The 15,629-nt window shown below is 37.2% G+C and overlaps 1 protein-coding gene across 3 annotated transcripts in view; it reads right to left on the reverse strand.

Moving 5' to 3' along the window:
- The window catches only part of ZNF366 (zinc finger protein 366), a 35,515-nt gene extending 20,271 nt beyond the window's left edge, over nt 1-15,244 (reverse strand). The window contains exons 1-2 of one of the 3 annotated variants that reach the window (XM_054054603.1): nt 15,147-15,244; nt 437-506 (exon numbers count right to left, since the gene is read on the reverse strand). Coding sequence is in view for 1 of the 3 variants with exons in the window: in XM_009556136.2 (XP_009554431.2) it covers nt 15,147-15,198 (52 nt within the window). In the remaining 2 variants the exon portion in view is untranslated. Of the gene's footprint in view, nt 1-436; nt 507-13,935; nt 14,152-15,146 lie in introns of those variants that run through there. The other 2 variants (XM_054054604.1, XM_009556136.2) reach the window with 2 other exon arrangements.
- Nucleotides 15,245-15,629: the final 385 nt, after the last annotated feature.

A 15,629-nucleotide genomic window follows, 5' to 3' on the forward strand; every position in this document is an offset into this window, starting at 1 on the left:
TTTCCAAAAGGGAAAAAAGTTGGTTTTTCAATATTGATTTTAAGCAAATTTAAACTCATACAGTTTGAACATAAAATATTCCTGTAGACCGAAATCTTCCCTTCTAAGTATGGGTCTGTCCCTCAACTACCTTTCATCTTTTGTGTCTGATTCTTTCCCAGCAATATGAGTATAAAATGCTTCAGAAAGCCCATAGCAATTGAGAACCCAGCTACATTACTAACTGCTTTTGTTAGATAATTGAAATGCTGCCAAAAGTACACAAAAGTGACAGTGAGTTTTGCCTAATTGGTCTCTTGTCTTTTGGCTGCCAGTCACTCCTTCTTCCACAGCCTATTTTATGCAAAATTTTGGTCTTTCTGAAACATGGAGCTTTTGCAGAATCTGTAGAACTGCTTGAAAGTACTAGAAAGGACAAAAATCATGTACTACTAACCTTCGTCTGCTTTCACTGGGTGTATGGGTTCATTCCACTGTCCAGGGCTACAGACATGGTGGAGCGAAGCCTATGAGGGAAAGTGTTTAAAGAGTCAGTGACGAACACAATCAGAGAGCTGCTATACAATCCAACAAAAGAGAACCTAAAAGGGGAGGGCACGTGCCTCCATTTTTGTGGTCTAAAAATGGATCAGGATTTGGGTTTTTTCCCTTCAGTCTGCTAAACCCCATGATGTAGAAATTAATTGAGGAATGATTACACACAGCCTCTCTTCTCATCCCCTCTCATGTTGGTAGCAAACCCTTGTTAATTTGAATGGAGGTATGATCTTCCCCTTGACCAGAGCTTAATTCCAGAAAAATGTGAGTCCTGAGAAAGCTGTAGAAGAGACTACAAATTTGACCGCCATGCAAGAAATAGTTGAGGAGCAGTCCTTTCTTCTTTAAATAACTTCAGTAGAGAACTTCAAAGCTTTTAATAGCACAGTTCCCCCAATATTGGTTTTTTTCTGTCTGACTCTGGATAGCTGATCTGATTTTAATACTAAAAAATAAATAAGGGAAGGTGGAGTAGTGGGCAGGTGTGAATTGGAAAATTTTTATTTTAAATATCTCTTAAAGTTCTTTTGTGTTTCCCGTGTACGCACTTTAATATGTTTGTCCTTCTTCAGCACTTAATATTTAAAATGTTATGTAGCTCAGCAGTGTGTTACTTTAAGCACTGAGGTTAGTTTAAACATGAATAGACATTAAGAATTCCAGCTTTTATCACTAGCATTACAGCTCCTCAGTTTTGAGAACCTGGTCTGGAAAGTTCACTGAGACAGAGGTTTCCACACTGTATTGGCATTTAAGCATAAAAAGCCCCCTTAAACCTGGCACTGCAGAGCTTACTAAAAATTAATTTCTTTAGACTAGACAAACACCCTCACAATTTCTTCCTTTTCATTAAAAAGTATATTTGGAAATACATTATTTTGAAAAACAGAACCACAAATAAGCTCTCTCCCTACCCTTTCAGAAAAAAAAAAAAAAGAAGAAATGTTACAGTGAGTTCAGATAATTGTATAGATATTTCCAAAATCTGATATCTATGCAGCAGCTAATAACATTGTTAACTTCAATGAAAGAGTGAGACAGTTTAATACAGAACATGAATCACCATTTCCACTCATTGTATTTTTACAGACAAATTATTTAAAAGCTATGTAATCTTCATTCTATAAGCATCTGCGTTGTTACAGTCTCCAGTTAATATTCAGTACTGAAGTCAACAGAAAATTTTCTTTAAACTTCAGTATAACCAAGATTCTGCTTCCCGTACGAAAGTGTCTCTGTCTACAGACTAATAACGAGCCCAGCCATAAAAATGTTAGGTGATGAAATTTCTCAAGCTAAAACGGTGACTACTACTGTTCTGATTTTCTCTTGGGCAACACACTGGTAAAACCAGAAATGAGTCCAAGATGAGTGAAAGTGATACATACCTTCTGGCAAAGAGAAACAGACTACTTTATTGGGAGGTTTGCACTTGTATTTTCTACTTCAGAGAAAGAAGAAACAGAGGAAAGTGTGGGAAGTCTAAATGTGGCTGAATAGGCTGAACAGCTTCTTTTAGCTGGGAGATAAATTCCATGCTTAATTGAACGTGTAAGACTGTAGAAATCGTGCCCTGTAGGAGTGCATTTCTGCTCTCCTCTTGGGTCCAGAAATATTGGTATCTATAAGGAAAGAATGAAATCCAGCAACTATTTCTGTGTTGGATATGGTGTGGATCAGCGACGACGGACACTATTACATTTCTTGAGCTAAATTTAAGCAGTTGGAGATCTTCAGCCTTATTGAGCAGATACTTTTTTCAGTCATTGACTCCTGTAAACTGTTATAGAGATGGTTTTGATTATCCCAGTAAGTTTAATAGGATCTCCTTTATTCACTTCACATTTCCAAACAGGTTTTTGACTTAGATCTATTCAGTCATACAGCGCTTGAAGTAAGCACAAAATTCTTAGTTTTCACTAATTTCCTATTTGTGCAAAATTTACATCAGTCTCAGGAACTGACTAAAGGTGCTTTCCTATGATTAATTCATCTCATTTCAGCAGTAAAGCAGTGTTCTCTACCAAGTCTACAGTGCTTTGAGTTATTTGTTAGACTTTGAAAATGCCAGAAATACCTCTACAAATATGAATGTGTGTGTTACTGATAGCCAAGTATTTTCACATCTGGTGCCTCATGATTTTCCCTGCTAGTTTCCTTCAACAGCAGCATGAACCCTCCACGATCCCCTTTTTTCTTCCTCTTCCGCTTCTTTTCTGCCACCTCCAGTGTGTGAGTAAACTCATGCAATAATACTGCTGTTTCTCATTTTCTTTTCTACTGGGAATTTTGTAATTTTTTTATGCCTGGAAAAGAAATCGTATAGGGGTTTTTTTTTTATTCGAAGCTAACCTAAGAGATTATTTACATTTTAAATGAGAACATTTTCTGCCACAATGTGGAAACACGAGAAGACAGGAATTTGGACTACCTTGCAAAAATAAATATAGATTTAGGGAAAGTATCCAAAATCAATGAGTCAGATACTGATTAGGGAGACATAAATGTTGGAGAAGTCTTAAAAAACCAGGCCTGAGCTGAGAATGATAACAGTTGTGGAGTTTAGTCAATTTTTTTCTAATACCACTTCTACAAGCACTTGCTTTTTCTCTCTCATATACATGTAGACCCAGTGTCAAATGAACTCCAGAAGTTAACCATCGACTCACTTGTTTCCTGAGGTAAGGTTTTTTGATCCTAGCCTTTTATGAGGCAGATAAATCTGCTTAAATGGAGAACACTACGAAGAGAAGAGTATTGCTACAAATATTTCTCTTTCCCTTCCACCAGTATTAATAGAATTGGAGTTGGAAACAACTAAACAATTCTTCATTAAAATTATCTGAAATGACTGAAAACAAGAAGTGGACCAGATCAGTTTTTTTCTTCCTACATTATATGATAACACCGAGGAGCACAGTGTCTTTTCACTTCTCCCTGGGAAATTACCTTCATCTGGTGGTAACAGTCTTCAGGATAAAACTTCTTTCCATCAACAAATGTGGAGATTTTTCTCAGAAAATGCTTCATAAAGGAAAACTGATAACCTTGCTAACTCTTCCTAAGGCATCCTCAAAGCTCATTAAGGCTTATCGAAATATTCCTAATGAGCTCTGAAACGAATTCTTCACAATATTCCTTGTTACTTTTTATGGGTTCTGTTGTCCAAAATTATATGAGCCCATCTATATAATGACTAAAATTTGATAATTTTGACAAATATATTGTGTACATATGGAAAAACTAACTTGCATCCTGAGACGGTATGTTAACAGATGGCAACCTTTGCTGACAAACTTAATGAAATTATGCAGTTGCACACCTGAGAAACTTCACTGATTAGAAAATCTGACACATTTAAATAGCTTAGCATGAGACAGTAAACAGATGAAACAAGAAATGAACTCTCAAATATGTCTTATGTACTAAATAATATCTTCTTTCCTTCATTGACTCTGTTTGGCATGTCTTCTTTTCATCGTGTATGAAGTTGAGCATTTTAGATGTTCCTTCTGCTTTAAGGGCTTCCTATGCAGTGCAGCTGCATTAATATTGTCTGCATGACACCAATACAAATGGATGAGTCTCTGTCAGAAAACTGTGTGACAGAAATACCCTCCCTGCATTGTCATTCCCAAATTGTTTGATTTTAACTTACATCATTTTTTGTTTTAAATTAATTGGGAAAAACTGAAATTTAGGAAACTTAACTATTTTCCTGCTCTGCCTATAGAGTGGATTTTGGAATCATCTTGGATATATGAGTAACTTCGTTTTGTACTCAGTTTTCAGGGAGAAGGACACTAATAGGACTTTTACAGGAATATAGTTACTATGCTATATCTTATAATAAAAAAATGCTTAAAACACTGTAAAAATGAGGGCACTTTCACTTTTCCATAACATAGAGCTCATTTTACTTTGATAATTATTGAAAGTGTTAACCTGCTTTCTGATGTTTTCTCTGTTGTAAGTCTGCAGCAGTCCCACCATTCACCCTGACAAAGCTGGTGCACTGTTTGTGGAATTAGATCTACTTAAAGAGCAGTTCAAGGCATAACTTGCTTTTCAATTGTGACATTGATTAGATTTAAAAAAATTGTGTGGTGCTGTAGTGAGGCAGCTATAGATAATTTTCTTCTCTCCAATATGAGCTTGGTAAAAGAGTTTGCAATCCCTCTTGCTGCTTTTATGTGTGCTCTGTCTTTAGTTTAACAAAACTTTTCTCACTACTTTTCTGTTACCTAGCAAGACAGTGGGCAGAGGCCACAGACCAGCATGGATAGGTTAGCTACTGAAGTACTACTAGCAGTACTTAAGGCTCACAGACCATCTCTAGTAATTTCAATGTGCAGATGAAGCGCCACTGTGTACAGGTTAGGCTTGCTTCTGGTTTGGTTATTTCTCTTTTTCTTATCCTCCTTTCTCCTTTGTTTTTTTCTTTTTTCTTCCTCTTTGTGAGTTTTCTTAGTTCTTCTCTTATGTTTCCTTCCCTCTTCACTTCTGTATTCCTTCTGTGGTCACTGCCTCTCTGCTTCTCTATTGTATCTGCTAAAATGTTCACCAACACATAGATAACCTGGATAATGAGGTGGGTATTAGGTCCACAGGCTCTGAAGTCTTAGCTCTTTACACAAAGTCACTTTAAACCACAGCTGCTCATAGTGGTAGCCTGCAAGTCACAGCAAATTATTTGGTCTAAAAGTGGGGAGGGGACAATGGGAACAAAGATTATATGTCCTCACCTGCCTGATCCTCTAGTACCAACAGGTAATTCGAAGCTACTTTGTGCCAGGGAGGGAGGGAAGAGGGAACAGCTGTTACTGATAGATCTCTCCCTCTGGGTTCACAGCACAGCCATCTCTGCCCCATCTCTGCCCACAGCAGGGTGGGGTCTGGCCCAGCCTCTTGCTTTTCTCTTTCCCTCCACAGCAACATGTTAATGTGTCACCTGAAACAGAGCTGCTGATGAGATACAGGAGGATACAAAATCAAACATATCAGCTCACACTAGCGGTGTAGCTAACACAAGATACTGGTCTTGTGAAGAATATGAGAAACGGGAGAAAGCACCACGAGAACTTTCCAGGGCTCCAGCTTTCCAGAACTCACAGCTTCCCTGATACAAAGGTGTTCCAATGTGATTTTTTAATTCTTCTGTGAAGGAGGGATAAAAATTATTTACTGTAAAAATCCAAAGACAATTGCTTCATGTGGGCCAAGTAGCATACAGAGATAGGTACTGTGTCCTGGGGAAGCGAGATCCCTCTACTGCTTTGACAGACCTCTGGATATTTAAAAAGGAGCCAGGGCAGTGAGACCTGCACTGTGCAGGAGGAGGGATGCCCACCTAGGTTCTTCTCCATCTGCCTCTCCTTGAAATACTATTTCCTCTCCTGAAAGTCCCCTGAAACCCATGTGTACTGTAGGTACTTTCACTCATGCCTAGCTTTCCATGTCCATACCAACTCCTTGAACTGCTGACCCTGTCCTGCTTCATTTTCTCCCATCTTAGAAATCATTATTTTGACAGAGCAAGACTGGATCATTTCTGCTGATAATCCCTCTCTCTTTTTTCTTTCTTTTTTTCAGTAAAACAGGAAGGTGAAAAACATTCATATTCTGAATGGGAGCTAAGAGGATATACAGCAGTGAACCATCACCTCAAGAAGGCTGACCAGCATGTAGCACTGAGCTGCTTTTGAAGGTGTTCTGTATTCACATCAAGAAGAAATTGTCTTAGGTAGCCCAGATTAGTTCCATCTGTTTTGAAAAGAAAATTAAAACACAAGGCTGACTGCTGAAAGCTGTTGTCCAGGAAAGGAGTACAGGTCTGAGTTAAGGCTGAGGATGTATCTTAACAAATTGCACTCACCCACATTGGACCTTCAGTCCTGTCTTTTGGAGCTTTGGCGTTGCAGAGAAGGGGTTACAAGACAGAATAAACTGCAAGAAGCCTGACATGTAACAAGGCCATAAAGATGATCATTCAGGAAGGTGAAATGCCTTTAATTTTCAATAAACTTGGAGAAATGATGTCTGGAGGTGAGCTCAGATCTATTCCTAAAAGACGGAGTCTGCTGCCCCTGAGTAGCCGGTATGATTTCTCACGGCTCCCTGCCCCAAGGCTTTTGCATTTTTGTCTGGCCCAGCTCCACCCAAAGGAGAGAAGGATTACTCTCACATGTCTAGTCAGGGCACTCACTTAAGAGGCTAGAGATGTGCCAAACTCCACAGGTGGAAGAAGGGAAGTTAATCTCCCATCTCATGGCTGTTACATTTTACTCTGAATTTGGTGTCATTGGTATATACTCAGCTCAATTAATTACTTAATCGAACAATGGCGGTAATTCATTCTAAGTAATCCTAAGTAATTCATCCTAAGTAATCCTGATTCATCCTAAGTAATCCTAAATCTTTCCCTGGCATCATCCATGTTGTACTGAAATCCTTACAGAAAATCTGAGCTGTATCTGAGAACAAGATTTGGGATTTGGCTGTTGAGAGATGATGCCAATAAGATAAATTTCTTCCTTAAGTGGATAAGGAGCTCCCATGTCAAAGGCTGGAATCATGGATCTGACCCTGCCTTTATAAAGTATGTGGAGTCACTTTAATCACTGCTTACTGAAATCATATCACTCCATTCCTGTTTCCTGTCTACTTCCATATCTACCACTGCAAATTAAAATAGTACATTTTTTGGCACCATAGGAATCCTATGCATTAGATAGCTCTTCCTCTGGAAAATTTTCAAGTAACACTAATGGAGTTTTGGTTTTAGGATTATTTTTTTCTCACCATAGAAATATTATAAGAGACAGTGTGAACAGAAGATCAAATAAATAATAGAAATATAAGGAAGGATCTGGTAATAAAATAGTAATACCAAACAGAGTGTGAAGTGCTGGAAAAAAATTTTGGACATAATCTTTCCACCTGCAAAGTACAATCATTACAACACTATAGAGTAAAGTGCAGATAGAGGGGTTTTGAGCGGTGCAGCAGCGTTTTTTTAAAGCAAATAATAGACCTTTGCAGAACACCCAAAATTAGAATGATCAAAAAAGCATGCCCTTCCATAACCCTCACGCTGTCCTACTTGGGCTGTTGTTTTGAAAGCAAACCTTTCACTGGCATTAATGACCTTTAAAAAGGAAATAGATTCAGCTTTCCTTCCTTTCCTTCCCAGTGTAGTTATCACCTCTATGGAGGCCAGAGAGATGGTCTGGTCTCCTCCCACCTCTTTGTTATATTTAAGGGTAGCTAAGGGCCACCTTCAGCCTTGGTTCTTCCAGCCAGCCTGCTGGCACTCTTCTACACCATTAGCAGTTAGTTGCACCTTCTGGGTGTTGCATCTGTAAATCAGTAGGTGCCCCAAAAAAAGAAACTACCAGGTATAACACACACATACACTTGAAAAAGGGGCAAGGGAGAAAAGTATTGTGTGGAAGAGTTTTCATATAGAGTCTGTAAAACAGACTAATTTTTTAATGAAAGTCTAGTTTTAGCTAAACATGGGGGACTAATATTAGTCTTCAGCTGGACCATTGCTTTTTGCATTTATTTCGTGTTCAGTCCTTTGCTTCACACAACTCAAAACTCATAGTGAAAGTGAAGGTCACCATAGTGGAAGGTATTGTGTGTTCCAGTAAGATACATTATATCCTAGAAGAACTGAAAGAAGAAGATTTCATCCAGAAACTGACGGAATTAGAAAAAACATACCTGCTACTGAACCCTTCTCGTGGTGTCCAGTCCATTAAAAGTAATTACCAAATGATTCTTGCTTTTCTAATCATTTAGGAGACGTGAATAAATTTTATTTTAGCTGAAATTTGAGCAGATTTCTTGCTAGTAAAGCTGCTTGGCTGTAAAGACTGGTTAATCTCTATTAATTTCTTTTGCTCACTTGCAATTAAACTAGTTCAGTAGTGACTTAGGCTTTTCCCTTGTGATGTAAATTCATTAGGAAATATAGCAAGGGAATTAGAAATGTCAATGCCATTGCTCAGAAACTACTGTGTATATTCTGTTGATACTCAAACAGAAAAAAATAAGAATCATAAGCAGTGAGACAGTTAAAATTGGCTCTTAAGCCACATTACTGGGGCACTGGAAGAGACTACTTTTGATATGTCTGCACTATTAGGGATTTCTACTTTTCAGACTGCCAGAGTATAAAATCTACGTTAAAGCACTGAAATTTTGCTGAATATGTATTTATCACTCAGAAAAATTGTCACCTTCACATACATCTCACAAATGTGCTCAAGTGATGGTTCTTTTTTTTCTTTTAATCTTTTTTTTATTATTATTTAAAGAAAAGCATGTTTACTTCTTCAGTTCCAGCACTAAACAGTATTTTTAACTGGTCATATAATGCCTGCAAGGAAGTAATTTAAGTTAACTTCCTCTCTGGCTTTGCCCTTCACCTGTGATACCAACTTGAATCTTCTCCTTGGCTGAACAGCAAAAACCAAATGCTTTTGGTCTCTTATCCTCAAAATGCATCCTGTATATTGCTCTTTATTATTTTATTAACTTCTACAAAGTTTTAAAAGTAAGCATCAGCTTGTTGCCATCAATAAAGAAAATCTGAAATTTGAAACAAATTTTATGTTGCTGCTGTGATTTTGATCAATTGGAAAACAAATCTCTATCTAAATCAACTAACAGAAGAATTCTGGAGATTATTTATTTTAAACTGAAACAGACTTAAAATGACAGTTTTACTGGATTCAGTAAAGAACACAGGAACCAGGAATGGCAGCTCAGACTTAGATAAACATCAGCAACAGATACTGGAACAAGAGGCTAGAGCTGCAAACAAATAAGAAATTAATTTTGCCAAAGGAAAAAAGAAGAGTCAGAGGAAAGTCAGTATAGTTTGAAATCTGAAATTCTAAGAATTTTCCAAGCCACTCTTGTACTAATCCTTCACTGTTAGCTATGAAAAAAGTTTGTTTTGGATACTAAGTCCAGATTTTCAGCTCAAGAAAAAGAAAACCAAATATACCATTAAAGCACTGAGACTCTGCCCCATGCCTAAGAACTGTCAGCCAGCAATAGAAAATGAAGTTTTGCAAAAAAACACCTTATAGAAGAATATAATTCTTTATCTCAACACCACCTCCTCACCCCATTATATTCAGGGCTTTTTCACTGGAAAAATACCAAGTAGCACTTAACAAAAGAACTGGAAGGTTTTGGAGAAATTATTGCTGTGTTTCAGGAGGAATAATGGGCGAAGTGTGGTATGGGCAGGGGGATGTTACCCGGATGATAAACAGTGATGTGAATTCTGTTCTTACTGTCCCAACTACATTCAGCTCATACCGTTGCATATGTGTTCATGCATTCTTTTATGTGTGTAGCAGTGAAAAACCTAGTGAAAAACCTGACTGAATTCTTGAATGGATCCTGAGTCTGGATCATTTACCTACAGAATCCTGTGACATCCATTAAATTGCATTTCTTTACCTGTGGTTTGAGCCTAGGGGATTCCCTTTTTGTGGAATCTGAAAGAAGAAATTAATGTTTTGGGGATCAAAAGGCTTTAATTAGTATTTTGATTTTTCTGGCAGAAGGGGAGCAGAGATAAGGTGGAGGAGTTGGTCAGTACTATTTCTCTGATGCGTGTGACTACTTCCATAACATCCTGACAAAATGCTACCTGCAGACATATAAAATCGTTCTGCAAACCTTCCTGACTTTGCATTGTGTGTGCAGCATTATGCCAAAAAGAAATCTTTTATGTAACAATCATGGTGGTGTGATTCCTTGTTGGCAGAAAAAATACTGTTTACGTGCAGCATTACAAATGGATGGGTTTAGTTTCTGGTAAACCTACAAGCCCGTTGTTGCCTACTTGCTCTTCCAGGAGGTCCTCTACAGTTTTCTGGAACTCCTATCACAGGACGATAGTTTTTGACAAACACAGGACACTCTTCATACTTCAGAAATCTGCACTAGGAAATCAATCCAGTGCAGGCCAGTGCCTACCAGATGATTCAAACAAGTTCTGCTGTTTCTTAGAAGCCGACAGGTGCTCTAGAAACAGGTCATTATTTTCCCTTTCACCTCCTGATATTGTTTCATTACACATGTATTCTAAATATTTCTAAGAAAAAAAGACAGGTAGAAAAATATTGTGCTAGCTGGAAGTACACTATGAAAGAAAACATCTTTTTCAAATAATGCTTTCAAGTATTTTTTAGCTGGGGCTGAAACACCAAGTTGAAACAGTACTTGCTTTAGAAAGCACCTCAGAAAGAGTACTAAACCTGGAGTATTAACTATATTGTATTGTGTTCCTCCTGGATGTCTTTAGAGTAGGTATATCTAAGTATGGTTTAAATCAGCCATAATACAAATAGTTTAAGAACACTTTATAATATACAAAGCAGGAAATAAGAAGGGAAAGTAAGAAGAAAAAGCAAATTTTCACATAATTTTTTACCAAAAGCTTTGGAAAATGAAAATATTTTCTTTAAATATATGATTACTTACCTTAATTACTTCCCTTAATTACTTCCAGTGACATTAGAAGTTTTCACAATACATTAAATATTGGTGGTTTAGAAGGAAAATGCTGCAGTTTGCTTATCAAGATCAGTGTAACACTAATATAAACCCATTTGGTTTACAAAAGCAAGTCATGAAGTTCTTAGGTTTGGAAGGAACTAAAACAAAGATTAAATAATATTTTTCAAAGGATCATTAGTATTTTCAAGCCAAGTGAGAAGGACTTGTCCGTTAGAGAGAGATACAAAGAAAAATCAGACATCCACCTTGCAGATCAATACATGTTTTAAACAACAGATTATTAATTTCGGCATCTTCCCTGGATGACAATTTGAAAATCATCCATAAAATTCCACTGTGTTTTAACAAAAATAGAGAGCTATGGTCTCAGTTTCAGAATATCAGCTTTTCAGCAGAAAGAGAATAATGTCAAGTAATCTTTTTTCCAAACTTATTTCTTTTTAAAGGTTTCACATTATTTTTCTCTACATAATTCTCTCTTCTCCATGCTGATGTTCCTTTCTTCCCAGTGGTCCTCTAGGATGGTAAACTAGAATGTGGAAATCTAATGCATTTGAGAAGAAAATGTTCATTTGGTTTTAGTAGGTGGTCTATTTTTAAAAATTGGCTAGAGTACAAAATTGGTCCGTTGAACAGACAACAAATTTTACAACTATTTGTAGCAGGTTACATAGCATTTGTAAGGTCTGTGTGAAGGAGCAATTTGTTTCATTGGATCAGCTACTTCTAGGGAGCATGCATTAGTGCTCAGAAGGTACGGATCTTTTCATGTCAACTAATAAAAAGCAAGTTTTCCTTTCACATCTTTGCCTGATTTGTATCCTTAAACTATGGCCACAGAAAAATCCTATTACCTTACGCAGCCTTCACTGCTCTTTTTCCTTAGGGTGGTATTCTGCTGACATGTCTGGCTCAGTGGAGTGGTCCATTCAGAGAAATGTCTTTCTGCATCATTGAGGTTTTGCAATATCAAAGACTGGAAACAACATATCTGTGGCAATCCATGCTCTTCTGCCTCTGTATATGAGGCTTATCTTGGGTTGCTACCATGATTCATCCCCCTGTGCCTCTCCCATTCTAAATCCTGTGTATCTATCTGGTGTTATCAGAAACTGCACCTATAAGTCATGTCTACATGTTCATCTGTGAAGCATTGTGCCACTCAGTCTACCAGTATCTACTGTACATCCAGGTAGTCCTAAGGCAAGGCTCTTATCGATAGACTAGTTTGAAATAATGCAAAACCAATAAAAACTTCCTTAATCTTCAAAAATTCAAATTATCTTCTGGTCAAAAATTTATATTAGGGATGTCAAAATGTTACTAGGAGTGTAAATCAGTGCTACTATTCTCTATCCAAAACTCACATTCTCAACAGTTTTCACCATTCAATAAGCTGATCCTAAATATACAAAGGCAATAGACATTTACAGAGACTCCTATCAGTTTCTACATTTTTTGAATCAGGTTTGTTAACTTGGGGTTTACATGAATCACAACTTTTTTCTGTAATTCCTTTGACACATTGGTGTAGTTTTATTTTTATTTTTCAGAACAACAGCAAAATCTGTCTATAATTTTTTTTATTATAACTGAGAACAAATCAAATGGAAATAATTCTCTCCAAAATACATGCTCTGACTGACCATTTACTTACGTCTGCTACATCCATAAATATGAATCTTAGCTATAGAAGCCATAAGACTTTAAGGAAAATAAATTAAGTCTCTTTCATTTTTTCCTGGGTTTACTGTTTCAATTTTATTTTTAATATCATTGAGGTGAATAACAGAGAATTCACTTCACAAGTATTTCAGCTGAGCCTTAAGCTGGTAGTAGATCTGCACTCAATCCAGCCTAAGAGTATACCCTTCTCTGTTTGCAAATATCTCAGCACAGTGGGATAAGGACAACACATCAGCCAAAAATCTCCTCTTCCAGACACCTCGAGAAGGATATTAACTGTGTTACTAAGTACCATTATAAATAATCATGTTACAGTTATCCCAGCAATAAATTATACTATGTGAAAACATCAGAAATCCAAATGATTGCGAAGATGCAATTATTAGTTGAAGGAAAAGTAAACCTAATCGATAAAATCTAAGAATTAATTTCAAGGTCTATTTCTTACTTTCAGATTATTAAGCATTCTTTTTAAAATGTTTATTTTATATCATTATTATTAGAGAAGAGGTTTAAAAATGGCATGTAATGCTTTTGGCCATCTACCATGACCCTGAAAACACATATTCCTATTTATGTATTTCAGACACCCTCTCAGAGAAAGAATTTTTCACATACATGGTACAGATCAAGAATACATTGATTTTTAGAATCTTCAGAAACAAAATCTGTACCTAAAGGCTGTGACTGGCTCTTACTTATGTGTTAAACTTCTGAACTAATAAGATTAAAATTTACAGGTAATTGTAATCCAGCCTAACACTAATATGAGCAAAATACCACTACAAATACAAAGCTTAAGATATCAAGATATGGGAAACTCCTCCACTTCTCACTTGAAGGAGATGTGGTTTTCCAGGTGTTTGACATACAACTGTCAAAATAGCTTTCCAAAGCACCTATTTATTTTGAATCAGTATTTAATCATGTAAAACATAAACTCGGGTATCCCAAGCAAAAGATGTGACAAGTGGTTTTCATGGGAACATCTGGCTTTTATTTGCTATTAGCAGAATATTTTTATGAGTTAAGTATAGCCAAATAAACTTAATAATTGGAACCAAACTAGCCTGAGCTGCAACATTAAGTTATGGAGTTTGAGAAATAAGTCATTTTGTCCTCCTTTGGCAGAACCCATCCGCTGCTCCTGAAGTTACAACTTACCCAGAAATCGGACTGAATTTAGGGTACATCACTTCTTCCTATGGAAAATCTTGAAGAAAGACACCAGGTAGAGAGTGAAGCAAATCCTTTACAATAGTTCGTTCACACAGGGTGGGAGCAGAAGGCTTTCCTGGGTGGAAGCACAGCCCAGGTGCCCCAGTAGGAGCAGGAGCGGGAGCAGGGCAGCTGGAGCTGCCTCCCTTCCCTCCACAATGTCTGCCCACCAATGGGAGCTGCTCTGTCTAGGCACCGGGCATCCTGCAGAGGACCCTGCGCTTCACAGAGCTACAACTTGAAGAAATACTGGATCAGAAGATGACCCAGCTCTCCTTCTGCAGAGGAATGGACACCTGTCCTAACTCTTCCCTTTATCTCTGCATCCTGCTTTTGTAAAAGCGTGGGGAGGATTTTTCTGTTTTCAATATTTGAAAAACACTCTTACATTTAATCACTCCTTTTACATGCCACTTCTGATCATTTATGCCCAACATGAAAAGTGTTATTACTATCTACAACAAGGAAAACAATAAAACATTTGAGTCCATCCCATTACTGTTGCTGGTGATCAGTCTACTGTTATTTTGTACTACAAAACATGATTTTTTTTTCTCTTTCAAATGAGAATGTGGAACTGTCTTCTTATATCTTAAATGTCACTGTTCCTAGACTAATAATATACACAGAGAAGTAGATATAGACACGGGTAATCATAAACACAATATGTTTTATATGAAAAATAAAGCCCTAGTAATCCCTCTCCCACTACAGCAGAGGTTGGTGGGTTGCAGCAGACTTCAGCAGTGACAGATGATATACAAAATACATCAGTCTGCATATGACACAGATTGTTATTTCAGCAATGGCCCAGTGAATCTTACTGAAACATTCAGCATAAAGTTAGTGAAGCCTGTAACAAGATTCTGGCAGCAGAAGATATATAAGCAAAATTCACAACAAATTGTTTTCCGATATTTATCAGCCTTATTGGGAAACTCTTTCTTGTCTGCGTTGGTTAAACTGTGTGCTATTGCCACCGATATCTAAAAACCAGACTTTAGGAATCTATAGCATAAATATACTGCTGTCAATCCATACGGTTACCACATTTTTTTTAGTCAAATGTATATCTGTTTTATGCCTGTTCTTAATCCAAAAGCATATACATTGCATCTGTAAAGAGTTAACCATAAAAGCATTTTTGCTTAACTTACCAGTTGTTGAAGTTGGAAGGAATCTTGCCCTAAGCTCTTTACCTGTTCTCATGTTGGTAATCTCGCTCTCGCTCTATCCCTCTCCCTCCCTCCCTCCCCTTGTGTAGGGATTGCAGTAAACTTAGAAAACTAGCAGGGACAGTGTTTCAAATGACTTAAGAAAGAGAACAGGAACAATCATTTTGTTCTCTTTTTTTCAGATGAGTACAGTACCTTCAGAAAGAAGGAAGGAAGGGAGGGGAGAGGAAGTCAACAACCCTTTGCTTTCCTGCAAAAAAAATAAGGAAACAGCAGATAGCAATCTCGTTTTCTCTCAAACAAAATGTTTGGAAAAATAAATATGTCCAAACCAAAAGGAATTCCTCTAGTATTATATCTGTATTATTGGCTTCATAAAACCTACTTTACAGCTTGCTATGTGCAACTATACGAAATGAATTTCCGAAGCATTAGGTAGGAATAAGACACCCCTTATCTTATGCA

The sequence above is a fragment of the Cuculus canorus genome, chromosome Z (assembly GCF_017976375.1).
Source record: "Cuculus canorus isolate bCucCan1 chromosome Z, bCucCan1.pri, whole genome shotgun sequence".
Lineage (NCBI taxonomy): Eukaryota > Metazoa > Chordata > Aves > Cuculiformes > Cuculidae > Cuculus > Cuculus canorus.